The sequence below is a fragment of the Halictus rubicundus genome, chromosome 6 (genome assembly GCF_050948215.1).
Source record: "Halictus rubicundus isolate RS-2024b chromosome 6, iyHalRubi1_principal, whole genome shotgun sequence".
In the NCBI taxonomy this organism is placed as follows: Eukaryota; Metazoa; Arthropoda; class Insecta; order Hymenoptera; family Halictidae; genus Halictus; species Halictus rubicundus.
In genome coordinates this window covers 6,760,760-6,787,744 of record NC_135154.1, presented here as the reverse complement: position 1 = coordinate 6,787,744, position 26,985 = coordinate 6,760,760, and the positions used below count along the sequence as shown (strand labels likewise).

Genomic DNA, 26,985 nt, shown 5'->3' with positions numbered 1-26,985 from the left:
ATCCTTATCACCCTATAGCAGCGGACGCGTTGAATCACGAAGAGGCTCGAATCGAAATGTTCAGAGCCGAAGAATCGTGCGAGACGCGCCGCGCGTTTCCGCCGCGAGGAGCACGCGTTCGAATGTAAAGCGAGTGCCGCGACAGATAGAGAAGACAGAGAAAGAGCGTCCGCGAATAGTTCACCGTGGTGGCAGAATTTTTCTATGCCGTGTGCAACAACGTTCGCCGCAACAGACGCCAGCCGCACGACAATGTACACGCTCCGCGAGCCACGCTGGATAAACATATTCCAGTCACACAGCTCGCCCATTCGTTATCGGGCAAATGGCGGCAGAAATATGGGCGGACATGGACGAAAACTTGAGACCGAGAGCCAAGCCACGGGACAAGGAGGAAAGATGCACGCGACCTTCGTCGCGACCTCTGCGAGACCAGTTTCGATCCAACCACCGAAATACCGATCCGCCCACGACCAATGGAAATTAATTCGTGGACGCGTTCAAGTCAAACTTTCGAGATGGAGAGATCCCTTCGTGAAAATGACACTGACCCCTAGAACGAGAAATCGATAAGAGGTTTTCTCTCCTCCCTTGCGACGTAATTTCGAGTACTCTACCTGCTAGTCTTGGACAGGTGCGCTCAAACAATTCTTGTTTGCCGTTCCCCGCTCTACGAAATCGTCTTATTAACACTAAACCTACCACCTCCGGTCAAAATGACCGTTCTAGATTTTTTATTTTACAATTACAGGTAACCCTCCTATAACACGGTAGATAGGTTTCTAGAAAATGCCGCGTTGCATGAGACCCAGAGCCAGTACAAAAAGGGGGGTTACGATCCGAAAACTTATTAAAAACAAATATTTTTTTTAATTCTACATAAACGACTTAATTTTTATTAAAAACATAAATGTATGTACAATAAAAAACAATAAACAAAGTTTTTTTGAAAGGAAACCGTGTTGTAGGAGGGCTACCTGTACTGAAATCGTACAGATGCTTTCGTGGGAAATGATTAAATAAATCTATTTAGGAGAGCATGTATTATAATACGAACCGCGCAAAGTCCAAATGAATTCAATGTCGTCATTTTTATAAGACAATATGTTACTTTTAAGACTCGGTAGGTTCAGTGTTAGTCCCTCCGGCGTAGGGTTGAAGGCTGGGAGGCTCCGTCGATAAGGTTTAGCACACCTTTGTTGAACGGGCAGACAAAGGTCAGTCTTAAAATGAAAATGATAAGTACAAAGAAGAAGATTATCCTTGCTCGGGGCCCGGCAGGCTCGCGGACTATTGTTGGAAAGTGATATTTCTTGGTCGGAGAGGAGCGATCGATGGCGAAAATAGAAAGAAAAGAAAAGAGAGACAGGGTGCGCCCCGGGGCGCGCGGTGAGAGGCAGGGGAGGGGTAGGGCGGTTTCGAGGCGTTCAAAGGCAGCAAGAACCATGGAGGAACGTGCGCTCTATTTGACGATAGGTAAATCGGGTAATCGGCGTGACACTCATCGGCGATCGAGAGGCGTGACTGGCGCGCGTCACACGTGGGCATATGCGAGAGTTATCAACGACGTAGAGCATGATCGCGGCAACGTACCGAGAGGCGAAGACCATTTCCAGCATGACTGGTGGCTCTTTCGAGCGGCTGGTGGGCGGACGGGTGGTTTCCCATTTCTCTGCGGCACCGATGTTTTCACGACGCGCAGTAGCGACGACTGCGTCAAGTATCCAAACACAACGTGCCGTGCTGCTGCTCTGGCCGTTTCCCTTGGTGCACCATACACGGCGACGACAATCCCATCGAGCGTCCACACACTACACGCGATCTATTTTCCCCTGTCGATCGCCTTCCGACGATTTTATCCTCCGGCTCTAGATCCACAAGCCTCGGGGGCCCGTTGACGCGCACCCGTGTCGTACGCGCACTCCGAAACAAACAGAGAGACGATGTCTGTGCGTGTATGTATATTTCACTTTCACGGATGCTATCCGGTGAATGGAATAGGTGGGCGAATTTTTGTTTCACGTTGTTCCACGTTGTCCTCTACGACATTCCGTGGATTCGCCGAGGCAACGTAGCGCCCGGACAAACGAGCAGCACTGCGAACGCGGATAACTGTGGGGGCTTCTCGATCGACCAAGGTACCGTCACCGAACCACCGAGTTCCATCGCGAGCCTGTTCGCGCTTCACGGCTTACTCACGCTTCGTGCGTCTGCTTATCACCGTCGCCAGCCAACCAGGTGTACAAGACCGACCCATTCACACCACCGAAGAGCCGGGCGTTGGCTTCCTTTTGCTTTTTACTTTTTACTCTCCGCTCTTTTGCTCTCTTTTTTTTTTCTTTTTCTTTTTCACCGTCGCGACTTCAACCCTCTCGCGCGCCTACACGCTTTACCCGTTCATTCGCCAGCGAACCGTTCGAATCGCTCGAACCGGAGGGAATAGTTTGAGCGAAGCGGCGCTACCGACACACGGCACTCGAATCGACCGGTAAAAACGAACGTGGAATCGACTCGGTCGTATCGACTCGCGGCTGAAGAGATCGCACTGTCGACTCTTCTTCTTCTTCTTCTTCTTGGTCTTTCCCCAGCTTCTCCTCCGCCTCCTCCGTCTCCTGCTGGTCCCTTCTTGCCACGAGCAGGCAGTTGAAACTGGTCGTTCGACTTGCCCCGGAGGTTGACGTCATGGACTGTACCTAGAGTGGGATCCCGGCTTACTCTCTTTCAGTTTCACGTTCCCCTTTGCACCAGCAACAGCACCAGCACCGGCACCAGTACCAGTCGACCAGTGGCCTACCTTGCGGCCGACAGTGGGGAGCGTATCCTGGCAGCTCGCACGCGATTCGCTCGCGATGCTATCCACCGTTCGGCCAGCGATGATGCGCGTCGATGTGTCTCCGGCTCGTTATTTTTAATCGATGACGAATCCTGCCTTGGATTCGCTCGAGAACGGTCGAGCCTCCTCCCTGCGATCGCCACGAGGAACTCGAGGGAAGCGTCTCTCCGAGAAAACGCGAGAGCAAGATCGTTAGGTGGAATCGACGCGTTCCTCTCGGTCGGTCCTGCAGCCTCAGGTGTTCCTGTGTCGACAGAGTCCCCGGAATCCTCGCATCGCTGGCAGTCTCTCCTCTCTCCTCTCAGCAGTCGCAGCGAAGAGCTTCCTCGAACAGATTCCTCGCGTTTCAAAGATTTCAATCTCGCTTCGAACAACGATCGAGACGTGCTCGATCGCGAAGTAAGAATTCAACGACCGACCCCAACCCCCCTGTCAATCGACGCTCCAATAAATATCCGCTCTGCGGATAGAAAGAACGCTGCGCGTCGTTCGCGAACGTTTAACACGATTATCCTCGGGCTCGTTTAAAGCAGCGTCGGTTAACGACGAGCGGAGGAGCCCCGGAGTTCCCACGTTTTTCCGTTAGAATAGCCGCCGTCACGCTCGCCGACTTCCGGCGACCCCACCGGAATCGCGATGCACGTTTGATTTGTCGCCGCGTCTGGCTGGGACGTCATCCGCGAGAACCCTGACCGGATCACCGCGAGTCTCAGCGAACAATGTCCGTTCGTTCGACCTCTCTCGAAACGGTGTCTTTGTCTCTCCGCGAGAGCAGCAAAAAACCACCGAACAGCGGTTCTCGAGAAGATCCGGATGAAACGGGAGAGAACTATTCGCGCGCGCACAGAGAGAACACCTGTAATTGTTTAAACAAAACGTCCGTTCCCCTCCGCGGAGGAACTTCCGCGCCACCTGGTGAAGCTGTCGCTTCGGGTTGCGAGTTCCAACGGTCGGGAGCGACGTTAAAACCGTGCGTTCCCTTCAACACCGTCCATCGACGAGGAAAGATGGTCGAACAGCGGCCGCGTTATCCATTTCTCGAGAGCTCCGCTCTCGTCTCGATGGCGGATAGCACAAACCCCGAGCACTTTCACCGAGCCAACGGAAAAACCTGACGGGACGAGAACGCACGCTCGATCTTCCGGTGCTCCGGCAGGCCGACACTCAAAGAACCCCCCCCTGATACACTCGAGACGCGAATGCCGTAGTACAAACGGGCCCAGGTCGCTCTACCCGGGTCCTCCGGCCCCGCCAGGGGTGTACTCGGCTCCCGTCGTGCCCTCTACCTTCTCCGAAATTCGAACTGGTTAACGGTACACCGACGGGCCGGCCACTTTGCGCGCCCCTAATCAGGAAATTGCCCGTTAACGAGGGCCCCCGGCTCTGTCTTTTCGACCTGCGCGACATTTCCGCGCCGGCTCGATGATCCTCCAAAAACATCACCACCAGTCCGTGGATCTTTACGCAAAATTAAAAATTGTCTGGGTCGATTGCAAGAAGCAGGAGAAGATTTCTTATACGAATCAATGAAAAGCGTATAGAATTTTATTTCGATTTACAAGGATAGTATAGCATCTTTATTTAGCAGATTTTATTTGAAATCTTCGTCGAGAGCCTGATTCGATGTTGCAAGGGGTGACTCATAAGATCGACTATAGTCTAGGGGATCTGAATAGAGAAAACGTAAGTGCGTTTCGCAAGAGATTCCTGAAAATGTACGCCTATCGTTTCGAAATTCTTTATCGCAGAATCGATACGATAAAGCGTTTACAGTCCTGTGATGCGTCTTTGCAACCCCTGATGGGATAACAAAGCTACAAATCGATATAAATTATATAGAATTCCTCCTAGCAAGGAGAATAAATTACATCGCTTGGAGTAAAGGTTAACATAGTTTCATTCCGATGCCAGGTTTTATACCTCGTCGTTAAAGTTCAATGATTTCTATGAAATTCGTCCCGGCAATAATGAGTCGATCGGGCAGAGCAGAAAAATTCTGTTCCTCCGACGAGACGAGAGACGAGAGAGGAGAGAAAAGAGACGAGAGTCCGTCGATCCCCGTTTTCCGTCGATGTGTGTACGGTGCACGGGTCCCGAGTCAGTCCCCACTCTGCTCGGGGCACCGTGAATGCAATAGCCGGAGTCAGGGGCCCAGGTACCTTTTCCCTACCCTCGGATCGCAGAGCCAGGGGCATGCCAAGTTTCCTCAGCGCCTGTCCGTCTCCCCGTGTCGAAGACACGCTCGGTTTTGCGCCGCGTAAAACCGGTTTGCCTCGCGATTATGCGATCTCCGAGACGAACAGAAATCCTGGGCCCCACTTTGCCGGCTTTGACTCCGGCTTCGACGGACGACTTCGACGAATTCTAATGGGATCGCGGAATCTTTCGGGCGCATCGGCGACGCGCGAACGATTCGAGAAAGCCGACGACTCGGGTTCGCGTTCGAGTTCGAGGGTCAGGTCAGAGCGCCGGGGCTGGTGCTCGAAGTTTACGGTGGTGAGGAGTGCAGCTGCCGTGGCAAATGGTCGCACACATCTGCTGAGACGCGGCTCCGAAAGGTTCGCCGCGATACCCGGACCGGGTCTCCTGCGTTTTTAGATTTTTCCCGGCGCGGCGACGCAACGCGCAGCGAGACGAGCATCGTTTCCCGAAAAAATTTATTATTCCCTTCTTCCATTTTCCATTGATTGAACGATTCGAACCGATATGGGTAGCTCATATCGATACAGTAGGCTCCCACTTTCCCGGCCGTAGTCGTCGCCGATCGTCATTTCTCTACAGCGATAACGGACTTCGGCATTGGACAATATATTCATAAATTATTGTACGATATTTTATATACGCGTAACGAGAGATTAATTTTCAAGGAGTCCTTGTAAAGAGGAGGCTTCGATCTTCGAATCTACGGCTGTTTTATTTACGAGAAAAATTATTGAAAGTTTTTGGAGACGCTTGAATCTGCAGCATTCTATAGGAAATATGGATCTCCTGTTTCCCACCGTGTAAGAATATCTTAGAGGGAAATGGACGTTGCTCAGTGAAAGTCATCGCGATTTAACACTTTGACTCAAAAATTCCGTAAAATCAAAATAAGTTATTTAATGAAATAAAAATTGAAAAAAATTAAATGTATGACATTTATTTGAATAATCCTTCAACTTTCTTGCATTTTACAGATCCTAATCGGTACAATGAATATATTAACGTAAAAATTCATTTTAAAACCTGGACAAATGATTCCATCACCCACATATGGGTGACATGGCGGTCAACGTGTTAAAATGAATCCAGGCTTACGGTTGTGCTATCGGTCAATTGTTTCTGTCCAGTCCCGCATAGGCCGGTTAAGAAGGAGTCTACTCTAATCGCTTCGATTTCTTGTCGCGTTTAACTGCCGCACAGTTCGGAGAAAATATTGGGAACGAGGTTTTTTGGGGTCAAAGAAGCAACATGCATTGTGGAGGAATATTTGCGAAATGTCAAGGTGAAAGAGCAAGTGGGAAAAAGGCGACGTCAATACGTCGGGAGAGTCACCGCACGCAAACACTTTGCATAATCGAATCGTCGAGCCAGCGAAATATGGTGAATTTTGATAGGAGCGTGTCGTCACTTCCAGCGTGGTCGACGGTCGATCGAAGTCGGCGCGGGACGATCGCGCAATCGGCCGATTATCGCGTTCGAGTTATCGTTGATTCGTGCGACGAGGGTTTTTCGACGGCGAACAGGGTCACGGGCTTCGGCAGCAGATTTCCTGTGTTTCGAAAACGCGATTTCGGCGCTCGAAAATGGAAACATTGTTTTTTGTTTTTAAATAAATGATTGATGGGGATGTTTTAAGAACATTCCGAATGCGAGAAAATTTTGTTATCCCCCCATCACGACCCACAGGAGGCCGGCAAAGTTGAAGGAAAAAATTAAGAACGTGAAATTGTCTCCTTTCACGTGATTTTTCCAATATTTAAGTGCAATTTAAAAGAAAACTATTAGAAATAGCTGAGTTGGGCTTAGACAATACGAAAGCTTACATCTTCTAGGATTTGAAACGATTTTGAAACGAGTAATTGTTATTACATTTTGAAAATTATAGTTTTTCCAAGTGAGCACAAGTTTTTCACCGAAATTTGAACTTTAAACATGCACATCTCAACCGGAACCTAATAGAACCTTGCACCGACTATACTCTGATAAACTATGATTAGTTGACCAAACAATGGAAAGAAATCCATTTGCGACAACTCGCAACAAATCTACCAGAAATTACAGATTTACTTCAGGAATATTAACGCAGAAGAACAGGTATATTAATTCCACTTATTCTATAATTTGTTAAAAACCTGTGTAACTAATAAACACCGTGTAAATTGAAATCGATGTTTGTTGCAAGTTTGAAGCTATAAATGTTACTTATTTGCCAATTAAATTTCATTCAATTATCTCTAATGGTTCAGAAGACATTATTTTGGAGCGCCAAAATGACATTTTCGGGCACTGTGCGTCGAGACGGAAAGTGGCGAGGAAGCACGAGCGACCGCGAACAGCTGCTCGATTTCTTTCTTCCTTCCTTCCTCCGTTCCTTCCTTCCTTCCTTCCTACCTTCTTTCCATCCTCGGCCGGTCCATCGTACGCGGACGAAAAAGTAAATCAAGGCGAAGCAGCTGCTGGGAAAATGCGGCCATTCAGAACCTCCGGCTACCCTACCTCAATCTCGATCCGAATCTCGTCCGATGATTAACGCGCGGCCATTTAACGAGTAACCCGCGGATTCGATTTCGTTCCGAGAGCAAATATTACGTGACGAGCGGCTCACGTCCGATAACAGTCTCGTGAATGAATATTAACCGCGACTATGATTGCCGACCGCGCGTCACCAGGTGCGTCCGATCGTTTACTCCGGCGACTCTCGAATCGAATAGAACTCGTGTGTCGCATGATTTAGTCGGTTCTAAGCGTTATAGACATTTCGCAAAAATGTCCATTCTCGTGCGAAAAGAGATCTACCAAAATAATCGCGGTCGCCCTCTTTTCACCGGGGGGGAATCAAGGCTGCGTTATTTTCGTCGAGATTGCAAATTTTTCTGCGAGCCCGATCCAAATAAACAGGGCTTTATTTCGCAGTGATCGATGTTTTCGTTGGCAAAGGGGACGCCTGTGTCGATAGAATTACGGTGCTTTGATACCTCGCTGATACGGCAAACTTCGCCGAATATATCCGACACGATCGAACGGTAAATCTGTGCGTCAAAGATGAGCTATCCTCGAGCCGAAAGGATCGTGAATGTTTTACGCATTGGTGGCATCGGTAACGAGCCACGTAACAATAACTTTCAGCTGACGCCAAAGAGCTAAATACGAACAACGCAATTAAAACTGGTAGTAACTAGTTCCTGCTATTGTTCTTGCGGCGTTATGTTCGGAATCCTGTTCTTTTTCCTCCATTCTTGAAAAGTAGGTTTCTAACTAATAATAACCAGCTGTTATTTTTCCCGGTTTTGTATCGGTTGCGAATCTAATGAAGTTTGTTACAGCGCCGAGTCATTTTATTTCAATCCATGGAAACAATTTGAAATGCACAATGACAATTACAAGAAGAGGAAACCAGGGGATTACCACGTTCCTCTAAATTTTTTCGCACGTGCATTTCCTCGTCTCGACACGCCATATGGCCGCAGATAAAACCACATGCCGGCGTGTTCCCATGAACAGGTAGAAACGGCCGACATGTGCCATAACGTCGATTGAACTTTAACCCGTTACATTTAAACGGACCTGCTATTTTTGGGGATCACGGAATCGTAAATAATGCAGCGCAGAGATTTCTCGAGGCAGGGGAATTCGATGGATTTCCATAAATAATCGCGCTAATTACTGGAAAGTTTCGATAGCGGCATCTATTGCACCTTGAACGATGTTATCATCAACTATGTGTTTACACTGTGCTCGAGTTGATGCGCGCATCGTAGATTTCTAAGAGTTGCTTTCCCCCACCCCCGCTCCTCTAACACTCTAATGTTCCGGACCGTCATCCGACACACAGGAAACGCATGCATGATGCACAGAGAACACGTGGTATCGATATACCGATGTCCAGGAAGCGAATACGAGAACAGCTGTTGGAAACCTAGTTCCCCGAAGAGTACATTTCCTTCGGGGCAGAGAGAAAAAAAAAACGATTTAGGGAACTCGACCAGCTTCGCGTTTTTTAATGGTCCTTCGCCTCGTTACTATAATCGGTCCGGTACTCACCGAGGTATATCTGGAGTAGTTAGGAGCGCCCGAAGATCGATCTGCAACAGAAAAATTTGCAATTCAATCGATTTCTCTCCGTTAATTGCAAAGACTAAGCTCGAATGATCGGTATGTTTGTAAAACGCATGGGATTCCTTATCGAAACGGAGAAAATAACTTTCACAATCGTTCTGACGTAGTTTATCGATAGCGGGGCAAGCGTTACATCATCTGATAGCGTGGAACCTGTTTACTTCCTAAATATTGAATTCGATAAAACCGTGGGTGGCTTGTTTTCCTTCAAGAGCATTACTAGAATTCGAACTTTCACTCCTAACGTTGCATTTCCTGCGATGGAATTTCCCGCGTCAACGAGATCACGCTGGAAGTACAAAAGAATACTGGAAAATAAGATCTGGTAGAAAAACGCGAACCGATCGCATGCTTTCGTGTTTGGGAAGTGGTCGAGAAGACATAAAAAAGTCTGCGCAGCGTTTGTTGCATTTGCTTGTCCGATTACAAACGACGGCGCCCCATTATTGCTGCGATTTAATCAGCTCGCGATATTGTATCTTTAGAGATCAAGTTTCCAACGGCGTTGATACCTGTTCCACACGCAAACCGAAGAACTGATAGCCTTCGCGAGAAACGAGCAACGAACGGCGGAGCAGCTACTTCCTGGGAAACGGGCGGCTCGTTGGCGAAAACTTGGTTATCATTCCGGCGTACACAAAAGGAACGGTTCGTTAGATTGAACGTCACCGGCATCCGCAAAGCTTTTAAATATTAGCTCGGAGGCTGAATAAACAAGGTTCACGCACGCGGATGCCTACGTCGCGTGACGCGAATCTAAAACGCGAACGTAAAGATAAGGTTTCGCCAACGGATACGGACCAATTTGACCCGGTCTTCGCCGCCTAGTGCCTGTCACGTACGTCGTTGATAAAGCAACAACATTAAATAAACAAATTCCCGTGTGTACGTTATCAGACACGTTCCGTATTAATAGGCCGTCCCAAATATTGACCCTTTTCCTCATAAATCAAGTTAAATCCGATAAACACTGTTACTAACAATGAGCTTGTACAGGTGAGAGCAAGCCGAATAATTCTCGTCAAATGTTCTAATCACCGGTCTCGAGTAATTTCTAACGAGCTCGCAACGTTTCACGGAGGAATCTCCGAGCCGCTCGGACGTCTACACGCCCCATAAAAATGCGTATGGTGCTCGCTTTATATCGGTCGATGCGGTTCCCACGACACCCCGTGCACCGTTTCTATGGGAAAGTTTTATTGGGGTGAAATCGTACGTGTCTGTACGCTGGTGCGCGCACGCACACAGGGGCGCGCGCGCGCGCGCGCTCGTGCGCTCACCCCTCGCAACGGCGAACATTCAACGACTCCTGCTCGACGGTCATTGAATATTTAACACGACGTCGATTGTCCGTCTTGCAATTAGATCGATTCTCGCAACTGTTCTCGATCGATGCGTCGCCGAACGATCTCGCCCGAAAAAATTCAACAACCTGTTTGCATGAATCTTTTCGCAAAACGAAAAACGACACGACGACACGACGATGATTGCGAGGGGAAAAAAGTGTTTTTAGAAAAGGAGGCCAGCAGACTTTTCCGTCGACTATAATTAGCAGCGATTGAATATTCAACGATCTTAATTAAACTTTTTCCCGAGATACCGTTCCATCTATAACGTTCGATTAACTGCTACACAAATATCGCCGATACAACGAACCTTGCCGAAATAGCGAAGCTGTTCGCGTTCTGTGTTTACGTGCTATGCGTGCAACATAAAAGCGTTACATTTTCATCCCTACGATTAGTTAAGAAAGCACCCTGCAACGCTAACGGAAGCGAAAGTCAACAAACGGCGATGTCGCAATTGGCTAGTTGTCAAGTCATTCGCAACGTGCAACTTCATTGAGGCTCAACCGCTGTGAACGTAAAAACTCTGAGCAAACAGCATGACGTTTTAATCAGCGCGCTAGGCAGTAAACGACGTCGGCCAAAACATGTTTGATAGTGTTTGTTCGGGAGATTGCGCGATACAAAGCGAGGAGCAACAAATTTTGTCGGCGCGATCGCACCGAAGAAATCCGCAGAACAACCCGAAAAACTGAAAACGTTTAGTAACGTTTAGTAACATTTAAAACGTTCAAAGCGTACATTTATGCATTCCGCTCGGCGAAGTCGGGCGGAAGGATACGCGCGTGCGAGAAAAACTCTACAGGCTACGTGCTCTGAAAATTATCAGCGCACACCGGAGCAGAATCGAAACAAATCCACTGATAACATGTTAATGATGAACGCGCCGCCAGCGTTCGCAGCATTAATTAGCCGCGACTGTACATTGACACAGGTGTAGAAAATTACGCGTATATTTGAATAACCAAAACTCCTCGGCGGAGCAGTCGAATCAGTATTTTTTTTCTCGTGATTTCTGTCCGTATATAAATGTGAATGCGGTCTTATCGGCACCTGTGTCTTTTCCCGGTGAGCGACGAGTACGGGGCCAAAGATGGCGAGGGCAACCCTCGTCCTTTGTTTCTTCGTTGCCGCTGCTAGTGTAAGTGGGATCATACTTCTATCGTTCCGATTAGTGCTGCGATCAACCACGGGACGATTCTGGGATTCGATCGAACCGTTCAAAGTCGGAGCAGTGCGGGATAATCATCGCCGAATGGACAGTGACGCTTCCTCGAATTCGGTCCTCGTTCGACCAATTTCGAGCCGCAAACCGGACGTTGATACTACCATTTTCTTTCGAAATAGGAAGCGACGTCAAAATTTAGAGACCACCCTATTCGCTTGTCTTTCCGTTCCTAAAAGTAACGCGGTTAAATGACTCCAGTGTCGAGAAACATTCTGTCGAGTAGCATGAATCTAGATCTTGCAATTGACCTTGAATTTTCACTGACCATGCCATCGTGATGTACCTACTGCTTAGGAGCTGATTACTGATTAGAGTTTACACAATTTTCTATTTGACAACCTAGTTCTCTATTTTGCACTGTAGGGCAACGTTATTCCTGTAACGAATACAGACTACGATGAAGGAGGAGGCATTTCAGAAAGATTTGGTATGGCCGGCCAAATTAAATACGTCGTTGAAAGCCTAAAGGATATGGTACGCGAAAGTGACAGTCTGGCCGCCTTCCACTATGAAGATGTGAAAAAGATTGGCGCTCGCTTGAACGAAGATGCCGTTGCAAAAGTCAACGGCGTACTGGAAGTGGTAAGATACACCGAACATTCTATCACTTAGCCTTCAACCGTATTTGAAATAATCACATTCCTAAAGGAGGCAACAGATATTACACCATGCATCATACCAGAAGATCTTTGTGAAAAGCACTGCTCAAAATAAACGTTAGATATGTTACATTACTTTTAGGTGAACTTGAAAGTCTACAACTGGAAAAGGAGAGCACGTGGTGTAGATATTAGTGAATGTCTTGCCGAAATAGACAAAATTAGACAAGCTGCATTAGTAATCATCGACAAAGTTATCAACTGTGTCAATGGAGAACTAAATACGACAGCTGAAATATTCGACAATATTACACAACGAACTGACGAATTTTTGGACAAACTTCAGGACATAAACATACAAGCAGCCAAATGCACCGAGAAAAATATATTTGAAATTCCCATATGTTTGGCAAAAGTAAGTGTACCATCGACAGAAAAATAAAACAATTTTAAGGAACATATATACAACATGCGCAAATATGCTTTTCAACGATGTCTCCCGACAACAAATTACTTTTGATATTAAAACGACATTCGATAAATTCTATAATCGCCTACAGGTTCTGCAAGAAGTCACGCGACTCCAAAGAGAAGAAGTGAACATTGTGGTAAAAGACATTAGAGACCTAGTACAATTGTTAATAGAAGGAAAATCTTCACTGGCACAATGCTCTTGTATCAAATTATTACCGGACTTTTTAAAACTGGTAGCCCAAATACTCAGAGCTGTTGAAACTTGTATCATGGAGTGCATACACAACCCAGGTATGTAGAACTGATGAATAATCGTCTTACAATCAACACAATATGGCCAGCCAAAAAAATACACTACGATTACAATTTCTACAGGAACAAAACCGACCACAACTACAACAACAGAAGATCCCACAAAAGAACCAACTACCACAACTGACCCACCAACGTCGTCAACAGCACAATCAACCACAGAATGCACAGAGGAGACGTCTACAAGTCCCAACACTCAGCCGTCTATAGGACCCACTGACACATCGACAACATCTACCACTGAAAACACAGAAGACCCATCCACCACTGAAAGTACGGAAAGCTCAACGACAAGTCCCAGCACTCAGATCTCAACAGGAACAACTGACCCATCGTCCACACCTAACACCGACTGTACAGAGGACCCGACAACGAGTCCTAGTACCCAAACATCCTTGGATCCCACAGACACATCGTCCCCATCCCCCACTCAAAGCACAGACGACCCAACGACAAGTCCAAGCACTCAACCATCTACAAGGCCGACTGAAACACCGTCGCCTTCTACCACTGAAACCACAGAAAGCACATCGACTAGTGCCAACACTGAGACAACAACGGGGCTTACGGAGACATCCTTATCACCCAGTACGGAATGTACGGAAAGTACATCGACCAGTACGAGCACTGAGTCGACAACGGCACCTACTGAGACATCGTCTCCATCTACCACTGAAAGCACAGAAAGCCCATCGACAAGTACGAGCACTGAGTCGACAACGGGACCTACTGAGACATCGTCGCCATCTACCACCGATAGCACAGAAAGCCCATCGACAAGTACGAGCACTGAGTCGACAACGGGACCTACTGAGACATCGTCGCCATCTACCACTGAAAGTACAGTAAGCCCATCGACTAGTACGAGCACTGAGTCGACAACGGGACCTACTGAGACATCGTCGCCATCTACCACCGATAGCACAGAAAGCCCATCGACAAGTACGAGCACTGAGTCGACAACGGGACCTACTGAGACATCGTCCCCATCTACCACTGAAAGCACAGTAAGCCCATCGCCTAGTACGAGCACTGACTCGACAACGGGACCTACTGAGACATCGTCGCCATCTACCACCGATAGCACAGAAAGCCCATCGACAAGTACGAGCACTGAGTCGACAACGGGACCTACTGAGACATCGTCCCCATCTACCACCGAAAGCACAGAAAGCCCATCGACTAGTACGAGCACTGAGTCGACAACGGGACCTACTGAGACATCGTCGCCATCTACCACTGAAAGTACAGTAAGCCCATCGACTAGTACGAGCACTGAGTCGACAACGGGACCTACTGAGACATCGTCGCAATCTACCACCGATAGCACAGAAAGCCCATCGACAAGTACGAGCACTGAGTCGACAACGGGACCTACTGAGACATCGTCTCCATCTACCACTGAAAGCACAGAAAGCCCATCGACAAGTACGAGCACTGAGTCGACAACGGGACCTACTGAGACATCGTCGCCATCTACCACCGATAGCACAGAAAGCCCATCGACAAGTACGAGCACTGAGTCGACAACGGGACCTACTGAGACATCGTCGCCATCTACCACCGATAGCACAGAAAGCCCATCGACAAGTACGAGCACTGAGTCGACAACGGGACCTACTGAGACATCGTCCCCATCTACCACTGAAAGCACAGAAAGCCCATCGACTAGTACGAGCACTGAGTCGACAACGGGACCTACTGAGACATCGTCGCCATCTACCACTGAAAGTACAGTAAGCCCATCGACTAGTACGAGCACTGAGTCGACAACGGGACCTACTGAGACATCGTCGCCATCTACCACCGATAGCACAGAAAGCCCATCGACAAGTACGAGCACTGAGTCGACAACGGGACCTACTGAGACATCGTCTCCATCTACCACTGAAAGCACAGAAAGCCCATCGACAAGTACGAGCACTGAGTCGACAACGGGACCTACTGAGACATCGTCGCCATCTACCACCGATAGCACAGAAAGCCCATCGACAAGTACGAGCACTGAGTCGACAACGGGACCTACTGAGACATCGTCGCCATCTACCACGGAAAGCACAGTAAGCCCATCGACTAGTACGAGCACTGAGTCGACAACGGGACCTACTGAGACATCGTCTCCATCTACCACTGAAAGCACAGAAAGCCCATCGACAAGTACGAGCACTGAGTCGACAACGGCACCTACTGAGACATCGTCTCCATCTACCACTGAAAGCACAGAAAGCCCATCGACAAGTACGAGCACTGAGTCGACAACGGGACCTACTGAGACATCGTCGCCATCTACCACCGATAGCACAGAAAGCCCATCGACAAGTACGAGCACTGAGTCGACAACGGGACCTACTGAGACATCGTCCCCATCTACCACTGAAAGCACAGAAAGCCCATCGACAAGTACGAGCACTGAGTCGACAACGGGACCTACTGAGACATCGTCGCCATCTACCACCGATAGCACAGAAAGCCCATCGACAAGTACGAGCACTGAGTCGACAACGGGACCTACTGAGACATCGTCTCCATCTACCACTGAAAGCACAGTAAGCCCATCGACTAGTACGAGCACTGACTCGACAACGGGACCTACTGAGACATCGTCGCCATCTACCACCGATAGCACAGAAAGCCCATCGACAAGTACGAGCACTGAGTCGACAACGGGACCTACTGAGACATCGTCCCCATCTACCACTGAAAGCACAGAAAGCCTATCGACTAGTACGAGCACTGAATCGACAACGGGACCTACTGAGACATCGTCGCCATCTACCACCGATAGCACAGAAAGCCCATCGACAAGTACGAGCACTGAGTCGACAACGGGACCTACTGAGACATCGTCCCCATCTACCACTGAAAGCACAGAAAGCCCATCGACAAGTACGAGCACTGAGTCGACAACGGGACCTACTGAGACATCGTCGCCATCTACCACCGATAGCACAGAAAGCCCATCGACAAGTACGAGCACTGAGTCGACAACGGGACCTACTGAGACATCGTCCCCATCTACCACTGCAAGCACAGAAAGCCCATCGACAAGTACGAGCACTGAGTCGACAACGGGACCTACTGAGACATCGTCGCCATCTACCACCGATAGCACAGAAAGCCCATCGACAAGTACGAGCACTGAGTCGACAACGGGACCTACTGAGACATCGTCCCCATCTACCACTGAAAGCACAGAAAGCCCATCGACAAGTACGAGCACTGAGTCGACAACGGGACCTACTGAGACATCGTCGCCATCTACCACCGATAGCACAGAAAGCCCATCGACAAGTACGAGCACTGAGTCGACAACGGGACCTACTGAGACATCGTCCCCATCTACCACTGCAAGCACAGAAAGCCCATCGACTAGTACGAGCACTGAATCGACAACGGGACCTACTGAGACATCGTCGCCATCTACCACTGAAAGCACAGAAAGCCCATCGACAAGTACGAGCACTGAGTCGACAACGGGACCTACTGAGACATCGTCGCCATCTACTACTGAAAGCACAGTAAGCCCATCGACAAGTACGAGCACTGAGTCGACAACGGGACCTACTGAGACATCGTCCCCATCTACCACTGAAAGCACAGAAAGCCCATCGACAAGTACGAGCACTGAGTCGACAACGGGACCTACTGAGACATCGTCCCCATCTACCACTGAAAGCACAGAAACCCCATTGACAAGTTCCAGCACTGAGTCTACAACGGGACCTACTGAGACATCGTCGCCATCTACTACTGAAAGCACAGAAAGCCCATCGACAAGTACGAGCACTGAGTCGACAACGGGACCTACTGAGACATCGTCCCCATCTACCACTGAAAGCACAGAAACCCCATTGACAAGTTCCAGCACTGAGTCTACAACGGGACCTACTGAGACATCGTCGCCATCTACTACTGAAAGCACAGAAAGCCCATCGACAAGTACGAGCACTGAGTCGACAACGGGACCTACTGAGACATCGTCGCCATCTACCACCGATAGTACAGAAAGCCCATCGACAAGTACGAGCACTGAGTCGACAACGGGACCTAGTGAGACATCGTCTCCATCTACCACTGAAAGCACAGTAAGCCCATCGACTAGTACGAGCACTGAGTCGACAACGGGACCTACTGAGACATCGTCGCCATCTACCACCGATAGCAAAGAAAGCCCATCGACAAGTACGAGCACTGAGTCGACAACGGGACCTACTGAGACATCGTCCCCATCTACCACTGCAAGCACAGAAAGCCCATCGACTAGTACGAGCACTGAATCGACAACGGGACCTACTGAGACATCGTCGCCATCTACCACCGATAGCACAGAAAGCCCATCGACAAGTACGAGCACTGAGTCGACAACGGGACCTACTGAGACATCGTCGCCATCTACCACCGATAGCACAGAAAGCCCATCGACAAGTACGAGCACTGAGTCGACAACGGGACCTACTGAGACATCGTCGCCATCTACCACTGAAAGCACAGTAAGCCCATCGACAAGTACGAGCACTGAGTCGACAACGGGACCTACTGAGACATCGTCCCCATCTACCACTGCAAGCACAGAAAGCCCATCGACTAGTACGAGCACTGAATCGACAACGGGACCTACTGAGACATCGTCGCCATCTACCACTGAAAGCACAGAAAGCCCATCGACAAGTACGAGCACTGAGTCGACAACGGGACCTACTGAGACATCGTCGCCATCTACTACTGAAAGCACAGTAAGCCCATCGACAAGTACGAGCACTGAGTCGACAACGGGACCTACTGAGACATCGTCCCCATCTACCACTGAAAGCACAGAAAGCCCATCGACAAGTACGAGCACTGAGTCGACAACGGGACCTACTGAGACATCGTCCCCATCTACCACTGAAAGCACAGAAACCCCATTGACAAGTTCCAGCACTGAGTCTACAACGGGACCTACTGAGACATCGTCGCCATCTACTACTGAAAGCACAGTAAGCCCATCGACAAGTACCAGCACTGAGTCGACAACGGGACCTACTGAGACATCGTCACCATCTACCACTGAAAGCACAGAAAGCCCATCGACAAGTACGAGCACTGAGTCGACAACGGGACCTACTGAGACATCGTCGCCATCTACCACCGATAGCACAGAAAGCCCATCGACAAGTACGAGCACTGAGTCGACAACGGGACCTAGTGAGACATCGTCTCCATCTACCACTGAAAGCACAGTAAGCCCATCGACTAGTACGAGCACTGAGTCGACAACGGGACCTACTGAGACATCGTCGCCATCTACCACCGATAGCACAGAAAGCCCATCGACAAGTACGAGCACTGAGTCGACAACGGGACCTACTGAGACATCGTCGCTATCTACTACTGAAAGCACAGTAAGCCCATCGACAAGTACGAGCACTGAGTCGACAACGGGACCTACTGAGACATCGTCTCCATCTACCACTGAAAGCACAGAAACCCCATCAACTAGTACCAGCACTGAGTCTACAACGGGACCTACTGAGACATCGTCTCCATCTACCACTGAAAGCACAGAAACCCCATCAACTAGTACCAGCACTGAGTCTACAACGGGACCTACTGAGACATCGTCGCCATCTACTACTGAAAGCACAGTAAGCCCATCGACAAGTACGAGCACTGAGTCTACAACGGGACCTACTGAGACATCGTCTCCATCTACCACTGAAAGCACAGAAACGCCATTGACAAGTACCAGCACTGAGTCTACAACGGGACCTACTGAGACATCGTCTCCATCTACTACTGAAAGCACAGTAAGCCCATCGACAAGTACGAGCACTGAGTCGACAACGGGACCTACTGAGACATCGTCTCCATCTACCACTGAAAGCACAGAAACGCCATTGACAAGTACCAGCACTGAGTCTACAACGGGACCTACTGAGACATCGTCTCCATCTACTACTGAAAGCACAGTAAGCCCATCGACAAGTACGAGCACTGAGTCTACAACGGGACCTACTGTGACATCGTCTCCATCTACCACTGAAAGCACAGAAACCCCATTGACTAGTACCAGCACTGAGTCTACAACGGGACCTACTGAGACATCGTCTCCATCTACCACAGAAAGCACAGAAACCCCATTGACAAGTACCAGCACTGAGTCTACAACGGGACCTACTGAGACATCGTCGCCATCTACTACTGAAAGCACAGTAATCCCATCGACAAGTACGAGCACTGAGTCTACAACGGGACCTACTGTGACATCGTCTCCATCTACCACTGAAAGCACAGAAACTCCATTGACAAGTACCAGCACTGAGTCTACAACGGGACCTACTGTGACATCGTCTCCATCTACCACAGAAAGCACAGAAACCCCATTGACAAGTACCAGCACTGAGTCTACAACGGGACCTACTGAGACATCGTCGCCATCTACTACTGAAAGCACAGTAATCCCATCGACAAGTACGAGCACTGAGTCGACAACGGGACCTACTGAGACATCGTCTCCATCTACCACTGAAAGCACCGAAACCCCATTGACTAGTACCAGCACTGAGTCTACAACGGGACCTACTGAGACATCGTCACCATCTACCACTGAAAGCACAGAAAGCCCATCGACAAGTACGAGCACTGAGTCGACAACGGGACCTACTGAGACATCGTCTCCAGCTACCACTGAAAGCACAGAAACCCCATCAACTAGTACCAGCACTGAGTCTACAACGGGACCTACTGAGACATCGTCTCCATCTACCACAGAAAGCACAGAAACCCCATTGACAAGTACCAGCACTGAGTCTACAACGGGACCTACTGAGACATCGTCGCCATCTACTACTGAAAGCACAGTAAGCCCATCGACAAGTACGAGCACTGAGTCTACAACGGGACCTACTGAGACATCGTCTCCATCTACCACTGAAAGCACAGAAAGCCCATCGACAAGTACGAGCACTGAGTCGACAACGGGACCTACTGAGACATCGTCTCCATCTACCACTGAAAGCACAGAAACCCCATCAACTAGTACCAGCACTGAGTCTACAACGGGACCTACTGAGACATCGTCACCATCTACCACTGAAAGCACAGAAAGCCCATCGACAAGTACGAGCACTGAGTCGACAACGGGACCTACTGAGACATCGTCTCCATCTACCACTGAAAGCACAGAAACCCCATCAACTAGTACCAGCACTGAGTCTACAACGGGACCTACTGAGACATCGTCTCCATCTACCACTGAAAGCACAGAAAGCCCATCGACAAGTACGAGCACTGAGTCGACAACGGGACCTACTGAGACATCGTCTCCATCTACCACTGAAAGCACAGAAAGCCCATCGACAAGTACGAGCACTGAGTCGACAACGGGACCTACTGAGACATCGTCTCCATCTACCACTGAAAGCACAGAAACCCCATCAACTAGTACCAGCACTGAGTCTACAACGGGACCTACTGAGACATCGTCTCCATCTACCACTGAAAGCACAGAAACCCCATCAACTAGTACCAGCACTGAGTCTACAACGGGACCTACTGAGACATCGTCTCCATCTACCACTGAAAGCACAGAAACCCCATCAACTAGTACCAGCACTGAGTCTACAACGGGACCTACTGAGACATCGTCTCCATCTACCACTGAAAGCACAGAAAGCCCATCGACAAGTACGAGCACTGAGTCGACAACGGGACCTACTGAGACATCGTCTCCATCTACCACTGAAAGCACAGAAACCCCATCAACTAGTACCAGCCCTGAGTCTACAACGGGACCTACTGAGACATCGTCTCCATCCACCACTGAAAGCACAGAAAGCCCATCGACAAGTACGAGCACTGAGTCGACAACGGGACCTACTGAGACATCGTCTCCATCTACCACTGAAAGCACAGAAACCCCATCAACTAGTACCAGCACTGAGTCTACAACGGGACCTACTGAGACATCGTCTCCATCTACCACTGAAAGCACAGAAACCCCATCAACTAGTACCAGCACTGAGTCTACAACGGGACCTACTGAGACATCGTCACCATCTACCACTGAAAGCACAGAAAGCCCATCGACAAGTACGAGCACTGAGTCGACAACGGGACCTACTGAGACATCGTCTCCATCTACCACTGAAAGCACAGAAACCCCATTGACTAGTACCAGCACTGAGTCTACAACGGGACCTACTGAGACATCGTCTCCATCTACCACTGAAAGCACAGAAAGCCCATCGACAAGTACGAGCACTGAGTCGACAACGGGACCTACTGAGACATCGTCTCCATCTACCACTGAAAGCACAGAAACCCCATCAACTAGTACCAGCACTGAGTCTACAACGGGACCTACTGAGACATCGTCTCCATCTACCACAGAAAGCACAGAAACCCCATTGACAAGTACCAGCACTGAGTCTACAACGGGACCTACTGAGACATCGTCTCCATCTACCACTGAAAGCACAGAAACCCCATCAACTAGTACCAGCACTGAGTCTACAACGGGACCTACTGAGACATCGTCTCCATCTACCACTGAAAGCACAGAAAGCCCATCGACAAGTACCAGCACTGAGTCTACAACGGGACCTACTGAGACATCGTCTCCATCTACCACAGAAAGCACAGAAACCCCATTGACAAGTACCAGCACTGAGTCTACAACGGGACCTACTGAGACATCGTCTCCATCTACCACTGAAAGCACAGAAAGCCCATCAACTAGTACCAGCACTGAGTCTACAACGGGACCTACTGAGACATCGTCTCCATCTACCACTGAAAGCACAGAAAGCCCATCGACAAGTACCAGCACTGAGTCTACAACGGGACCTACTGAGACATCGTCTCCATCTACCACAGAAAGCACAGAAACCCCATCGACAAGTACCAGCACTGAGTCTACAACGGGACCTACTGAGACATCGTCTCCATCTACCACTGAAAGCACAGAAAGCCCATCGACAAGTACGAGCACTGAGTCGACAACGGGACCTACTGAGACATCGTCTCCATCTACCACTGAAAGCACAGAAACCCCATCAACTAGTACCAGCACTGAGTCTACAACGGGACCTACTGAGACATCGTCTCCATCTACCACAGAAAGCACAGAAACCCCATCAACTAGTACCAGCACTGAGTCTACAACGGGGCCTACTGAGACATCGTCTCCATCTACCACTGAAAGCACAGAAAGCCCATCGACAAGTACGAGCACTGAGTCGACAACGGGACCTACTGAGACATCGTCTCCATCTACCACTGAAAGCACAGAAACCCCATTGACTAGTACCAGCACTGAGTCTACAACGGGACCTACTGAGACATCGTCTCCATCTACCACTGAAAGCACAGAAAGCCCATCGACAAGTACGAGCACTGAGTCGACAACGGGACCTACTGAGACATCGTCTCCATCTACCACTGAAAGCACAGAAACCCCATCAACTAGTACCAGCACTGAGTCTACAACGGGACCTACTGAGACATCGTCTCCATCTACCACAGAAAGCACAGAAACCCCATTGACAAGTACCAGCACTGAGTCTACAACGGGACCTACTGAGACATCGTCTCCATCTACCACTGAAAGCACAGAAACCCCATCAACTAGTACCAGCACTGAGTCTACAACGGGACCTACTGAGACATCGTCTCCATCTACCACTGAAAGCACAGAAAGCCCATCGACAAGTACCAGCACTGAGTCTACAACGGGACCTACTGAGACATCGTCTCCATCTACCACAGAAAGCACAGAAACCCCATCGACAAGTACCAGCACTGAGTCTACAACGGGACCTACTGAGACATCGTCTCCATCTACCACTGAAAGCACAGAAAGCCCATCGACAAGTACGAGCACTGAGTCGACAACGGGACCTACTGAGACATCGTCTCCATCTACCACTGAAAGCACAGAAACCCCATCAACTAGTACCAGCACTGAGTCTACAACGGGACCTACTGAGACATCGTCTCCATCTACCACAGAAAGCACAGAAACCCCATCAACTAGTACCAGCACTGAGTCTACAACGGGGCCTACTGAGACATCGTCTCCATCTACCACTGAAAGCACAGAAAGCCCATCGACAAGTACGAGCACTGAGTCGACAACGGGACCTACTGAGACATCGTCTCCATCTACCACTGAAAGCACAGAAACCCCATCAACTAGTACCAGCACTGAGTCTACAACGGGACCTACTGAGACATCGTCTCCATCTACCACTGAAAGCACAGAAAGCCCATCGACAAGTACGAGCACTGAGTCGACAACGGGACCTACTGAGACATCGTCTCCATCTACCACTGAAAGCACAGAGACCCCATCAACTAGTACCAGCACTGAGTCTACAACGGGACCTACTGAGACATCGTCTCCATCTACCACTGAAAGCACAGAAACCCCATTGACTAGTACCAGCACTGAGTCTACAACGGGACCTACTGAGACATCGTCTCCATCTACCACTGAAAGCACAGAAACCCCATCAACTAGTACCAGCACTGAGTCTACAACGGGACCTACTGAGACATCGTCTCCATCTACCACTGAAAGCACAGAAAGCCCATCGACAAGTACGAGCACTGAGTCGACAACGGGACCTACTGAGACATCGTCTCCATCTACCACTGAAAGCACAGAAACCCCATCAACTAGTACCAGCACTGAGTCTACAACGGGACCTACTGAGACATCGTCTCCATCTACCACTGAAAGCACAGAAACCCCATCAACTAGTACCAGCACTGAGTCTACAACGGGACCTACTGAGACATCGTCTCCATCTACCACTGAAAGCACAGAAAGCCCATCGACAAGTACCAGCACTGAGTCTACAACGGGACCTACTGAGACATCGTCTCCATCTACCACTGAAAGCACAGAAACCCCATCAACTAGTACCAGCACTGAGTCTACAACGGGACCTACTGAGACATCGTCTCCATCTACCACTGAAAGCACAGAAAGCCCATCGACAAGTACCAGCACTGAGTCTACAACGGGACCTACTGAGACATCGTCTCCATCTACCACAGAAAGCACAGAAACCCCATCGACAAGTACCAGCACTGAGTCTACAACGGGACCTACTGAGACATCGTCTCCATCTACCACTGAAAGCACAGAAAGCCCATCGACAAGTACGAGCACTGAGTCGACAACGGGACCTACTGAGACATCGTCTCCATCTACCACTGAAAGCACAGAAACCCCATCAACTAGTACCAGCACTGAGTCTACAACGGGACCTACTGAGACATCGTCTCCATCTACCACAGAAAGCACAGAAACCCCATCAACTAGTACCAGCACTGAGTCTACAACGGGGCCTACTGAGACATCGTCTCCATCTACCACTGAAAGCACAGAAAGCCCATCGACAAGTACGAGCACTGAGTCGACAACGGGACCTACTGAGACATCGTCTCCATCTACCACTGAAAGCACAGAAACCCCATCAACTAGTACCAGCACTGAGTCTACAACGGGACCTACTGAGACATCGTCTCCATCTACCACTGAAAGCACAGAAAGCCCATCGACAAGTACGAGCACTGAGTCGACAACGGGACCTACTGAGACATCGTCTCCATCTACCACTGAAAGCACAGAGACCCCATCAACTAGTACCAGCACTGAGTCTACAACGGGACCTACTGAGACATCGTCTCCATCTACCACTGAAAGCACAGAAACCCCATTGACTAGTACCAGCACTGAGTCTACAACGGGACCTACTGAGACATCGTCTCCATCTACCACTGAAAGCACAGAAACCCCATCAACTAGTACCAGCACTGAGTCTACAACGGGACCTACTGAGACATCGTCTCCATCTACCACTGAAAGCACAGAAAGCCCATCGACAAGTACGAGCACTGAGTCGACAACGGGACCTACTGAGACATCGTCTCCATCTACCACTGAAAGCACAGAAACCCCATCAACTAGTACCAGCACTGAGTCTACAACGGGACCTACTGAGACATCGTCTCCATCTACCACTGAAAGCACAGAAACCCCATCAACTAGTACCAGCACTGAGTCTACAACGGGACCTACTGAGACATCGTCGCCATCTACTACTGAAAGCACAGTAAGCCCATCGACAAGTACGAGCACTGAGTCGACAACGGGACCTACTGAGACATCGTCTCCATCTACCACTGAAAGCACAGAAACCCCATCAACTAGTACCAGCACTGAGTCTACAACGGGACCTACTGAGACATCGTCTCCATCTACCACTGAAAGCACAGAAAGCCCATCGACAAGTACGAGCACTGAGTCTACAACGGGACCTACTGAGACATCGTCGCCATCTACTACTGAAAGCACAGTAAGCCCATCGACAAGTACGAGCACTGAGTCGACAACGGGACCTACTGAGACATCGTCTCCATCTACCACTGAAAGCACAGAAACCCCATCAACTAGTACCAGCACTGAGTCTACAACGGGACCTACTGAGACATCGTCGCCATCTACTACTGAAAGCACAGTAAGCCCATCGACAAGTACGAGCACTGAGTCGACAACGGGACCTACTGAGACATCGACTCCATCTACCACTGAAAGCACAGAAACCCCATCAACTAGTACCAGCACTGAGTCTACAACGGGACCTACTGAGACATCGTCTCCATCTACCACTGAAAGCACAGAAAGCCCATCGACAAGTACGAGCACTGAGTCTACAACGGGACCTACTGAGACATCGTCGCCATCTACTACTGAAAGCACAGTAAGCCCATCGACAAGTACGAGCACTGAGTCGACAACGGGACCTACTGAGACATCGTCTCCATCTACCACTGAAAGCACAGAAACCCCATCAACTAGTACCAGCACTGAGTCTACAACGGGACCTACTGAGACATCGTCTCCATCTACCACTGAAAGCACAGAAACCCCATCAACTAGTACCAGCACTGAGTCTACAACGGGACCTACTGAGACATCGTCTCCATCTACCACTGAAAGCACAGAAAGCCCATCGACAAGTACGAGCACTGAGTCGACAACGGGACCTACTGAGACATCGTCTCCATCTACCACTGAAAGCACAGAAACCCCATTGACTAGTACCAGCACTGAGTCTACAACGGGACCTACTGAGACATCGTCTCCATCTACCACTGAAAGCACAGAAAGCCCATCGACAAGTACGAGCACTGAGTCGACAACGGGACCTACTGAGACATCGTCTCCATCTACCACTGAAAGCACAGAAACCCCATCAACTAGTACCAGCACTGAGTCTACAACGGGACCTACTGAGACATCGTCTCCATCTACCACAGAAAGCACAGAAACCTCATTGACAAGTACCAGCACTGAGTCTACAACGGGACCTACTGAGACATCGTCTCCATCTACCACTGAAAGCACAGAAACCCCATCAACTAGTACCAGCACTGAGTCTACAACGGGACCTACTGAGACATCGTCTCCATCTACCACTGAAAGCACAGAAAGCCCATCGACAAGTACCAGCACTGAGTCTACAACGGGACCTACTGAGACATCGTCTCCATCTACCACAGAAAGCACAGAAACCCCATCGACAAGTACCAGCACTGAGTCTACAACGGGACCTACTGAGACATCGTCTCCATCTACCACTGAAAGCACAGAAACCCCATTGACAAGTACCAGCACTGAGTCTACAACGGGACCTACTGAGACATCGTCGCCATCTACTACTGAAAGCACAGTAAGCCCATCGACAAGTACGAGCACTGAGTCGACAACGGGACCTACTGAGACATCGTCTCCATCTACCACTGAAAGCACAGAAACCCCATCAACTAGTACCAGCACTGAGTCTACAACGGGACCTACTGAGACATCGTCGCCATCTACTA

General features: G+C 49.3%; 2 protein-coding genes across 5 annotated transcripts in view; one reads left to right on the top strand and one right to left on the bottom strand.

Moving 5' to 3' along the window:
* The window catches only part of Numb (NUMB endocytic adaptor protein), a 59,062-nt gene that overhangs the window by 16,350 nt on the left and 15,727 nt on the right, over positions 1–26,985 (bottom strand). Inside the window, exon 2 of one of the 4 annotated variants that reach the window (XM_076789676.1) lies at positions 9,077–9,117. The exons of 1 other annotated variant lie outside the window; for it this stretch is intronic. Coding sequence is in view for 2 of the 3 variants with exons in the window: in XM_076789673.1 (XP_076645788.1) it covers positions 1,594–1,668 (75 nt within the window). In the remaining variant the exon portion in view is untranslated. Of the gene's footprint in view, positions 1–1,593; positions 2,935–9,076; positions 9,118–26,985 lie in introns of those variants that run through there. 2 more of the 4 variants (XM_076789673.1, XM_076789674.1) reach the window with 2 other exon arrangements.
* On the top strand, positions 11,376–26,442 carry LOC143354854 (uncharacterized). Its single transcript, XM_076789231.1, has 7 exons — positions 11,376–11,638; positions 12,089–12,307; positions 12,467–12,739; positions 12,885–13,089; positions 13,174–16,806; positions 16,954–18,086; positions 26,422–26,442. Exons 1-7 carry the CDS (start codon positions 11,591–11,593, stop codon positions 26,440–26,442), a joined length of 5,532 nt encoding a protein of 1,843 aa, XP_076645346.1. The 5' UTR covers positions 11,376–11,590.

Bases quoted from the DNA above. Each gene is read 5' to 3' on its own strand.
- LOC143354854 (XM_076789231.1), top strand. From the start codon at position 11,591: ATGGCGAGGGCAACCCTCGTCCTTTGTTTCTTCGTTGCCGCTGCTAGT. The intron at 11,639-12,088 runs GTAAGTGGGATC...TTTGCACTGTAG, and splicing joins TCTTCGTTGCCGCTGCTAGT to GGCAACGTTATTCCTGTAAC. The intron at 16,807-16,953 runs GTTCCAGCACTG...CTGAAAGCACAG, and splicing joins CACAGAAACCCCATTGACAA to AAACCCCATTGACAAGTTCC.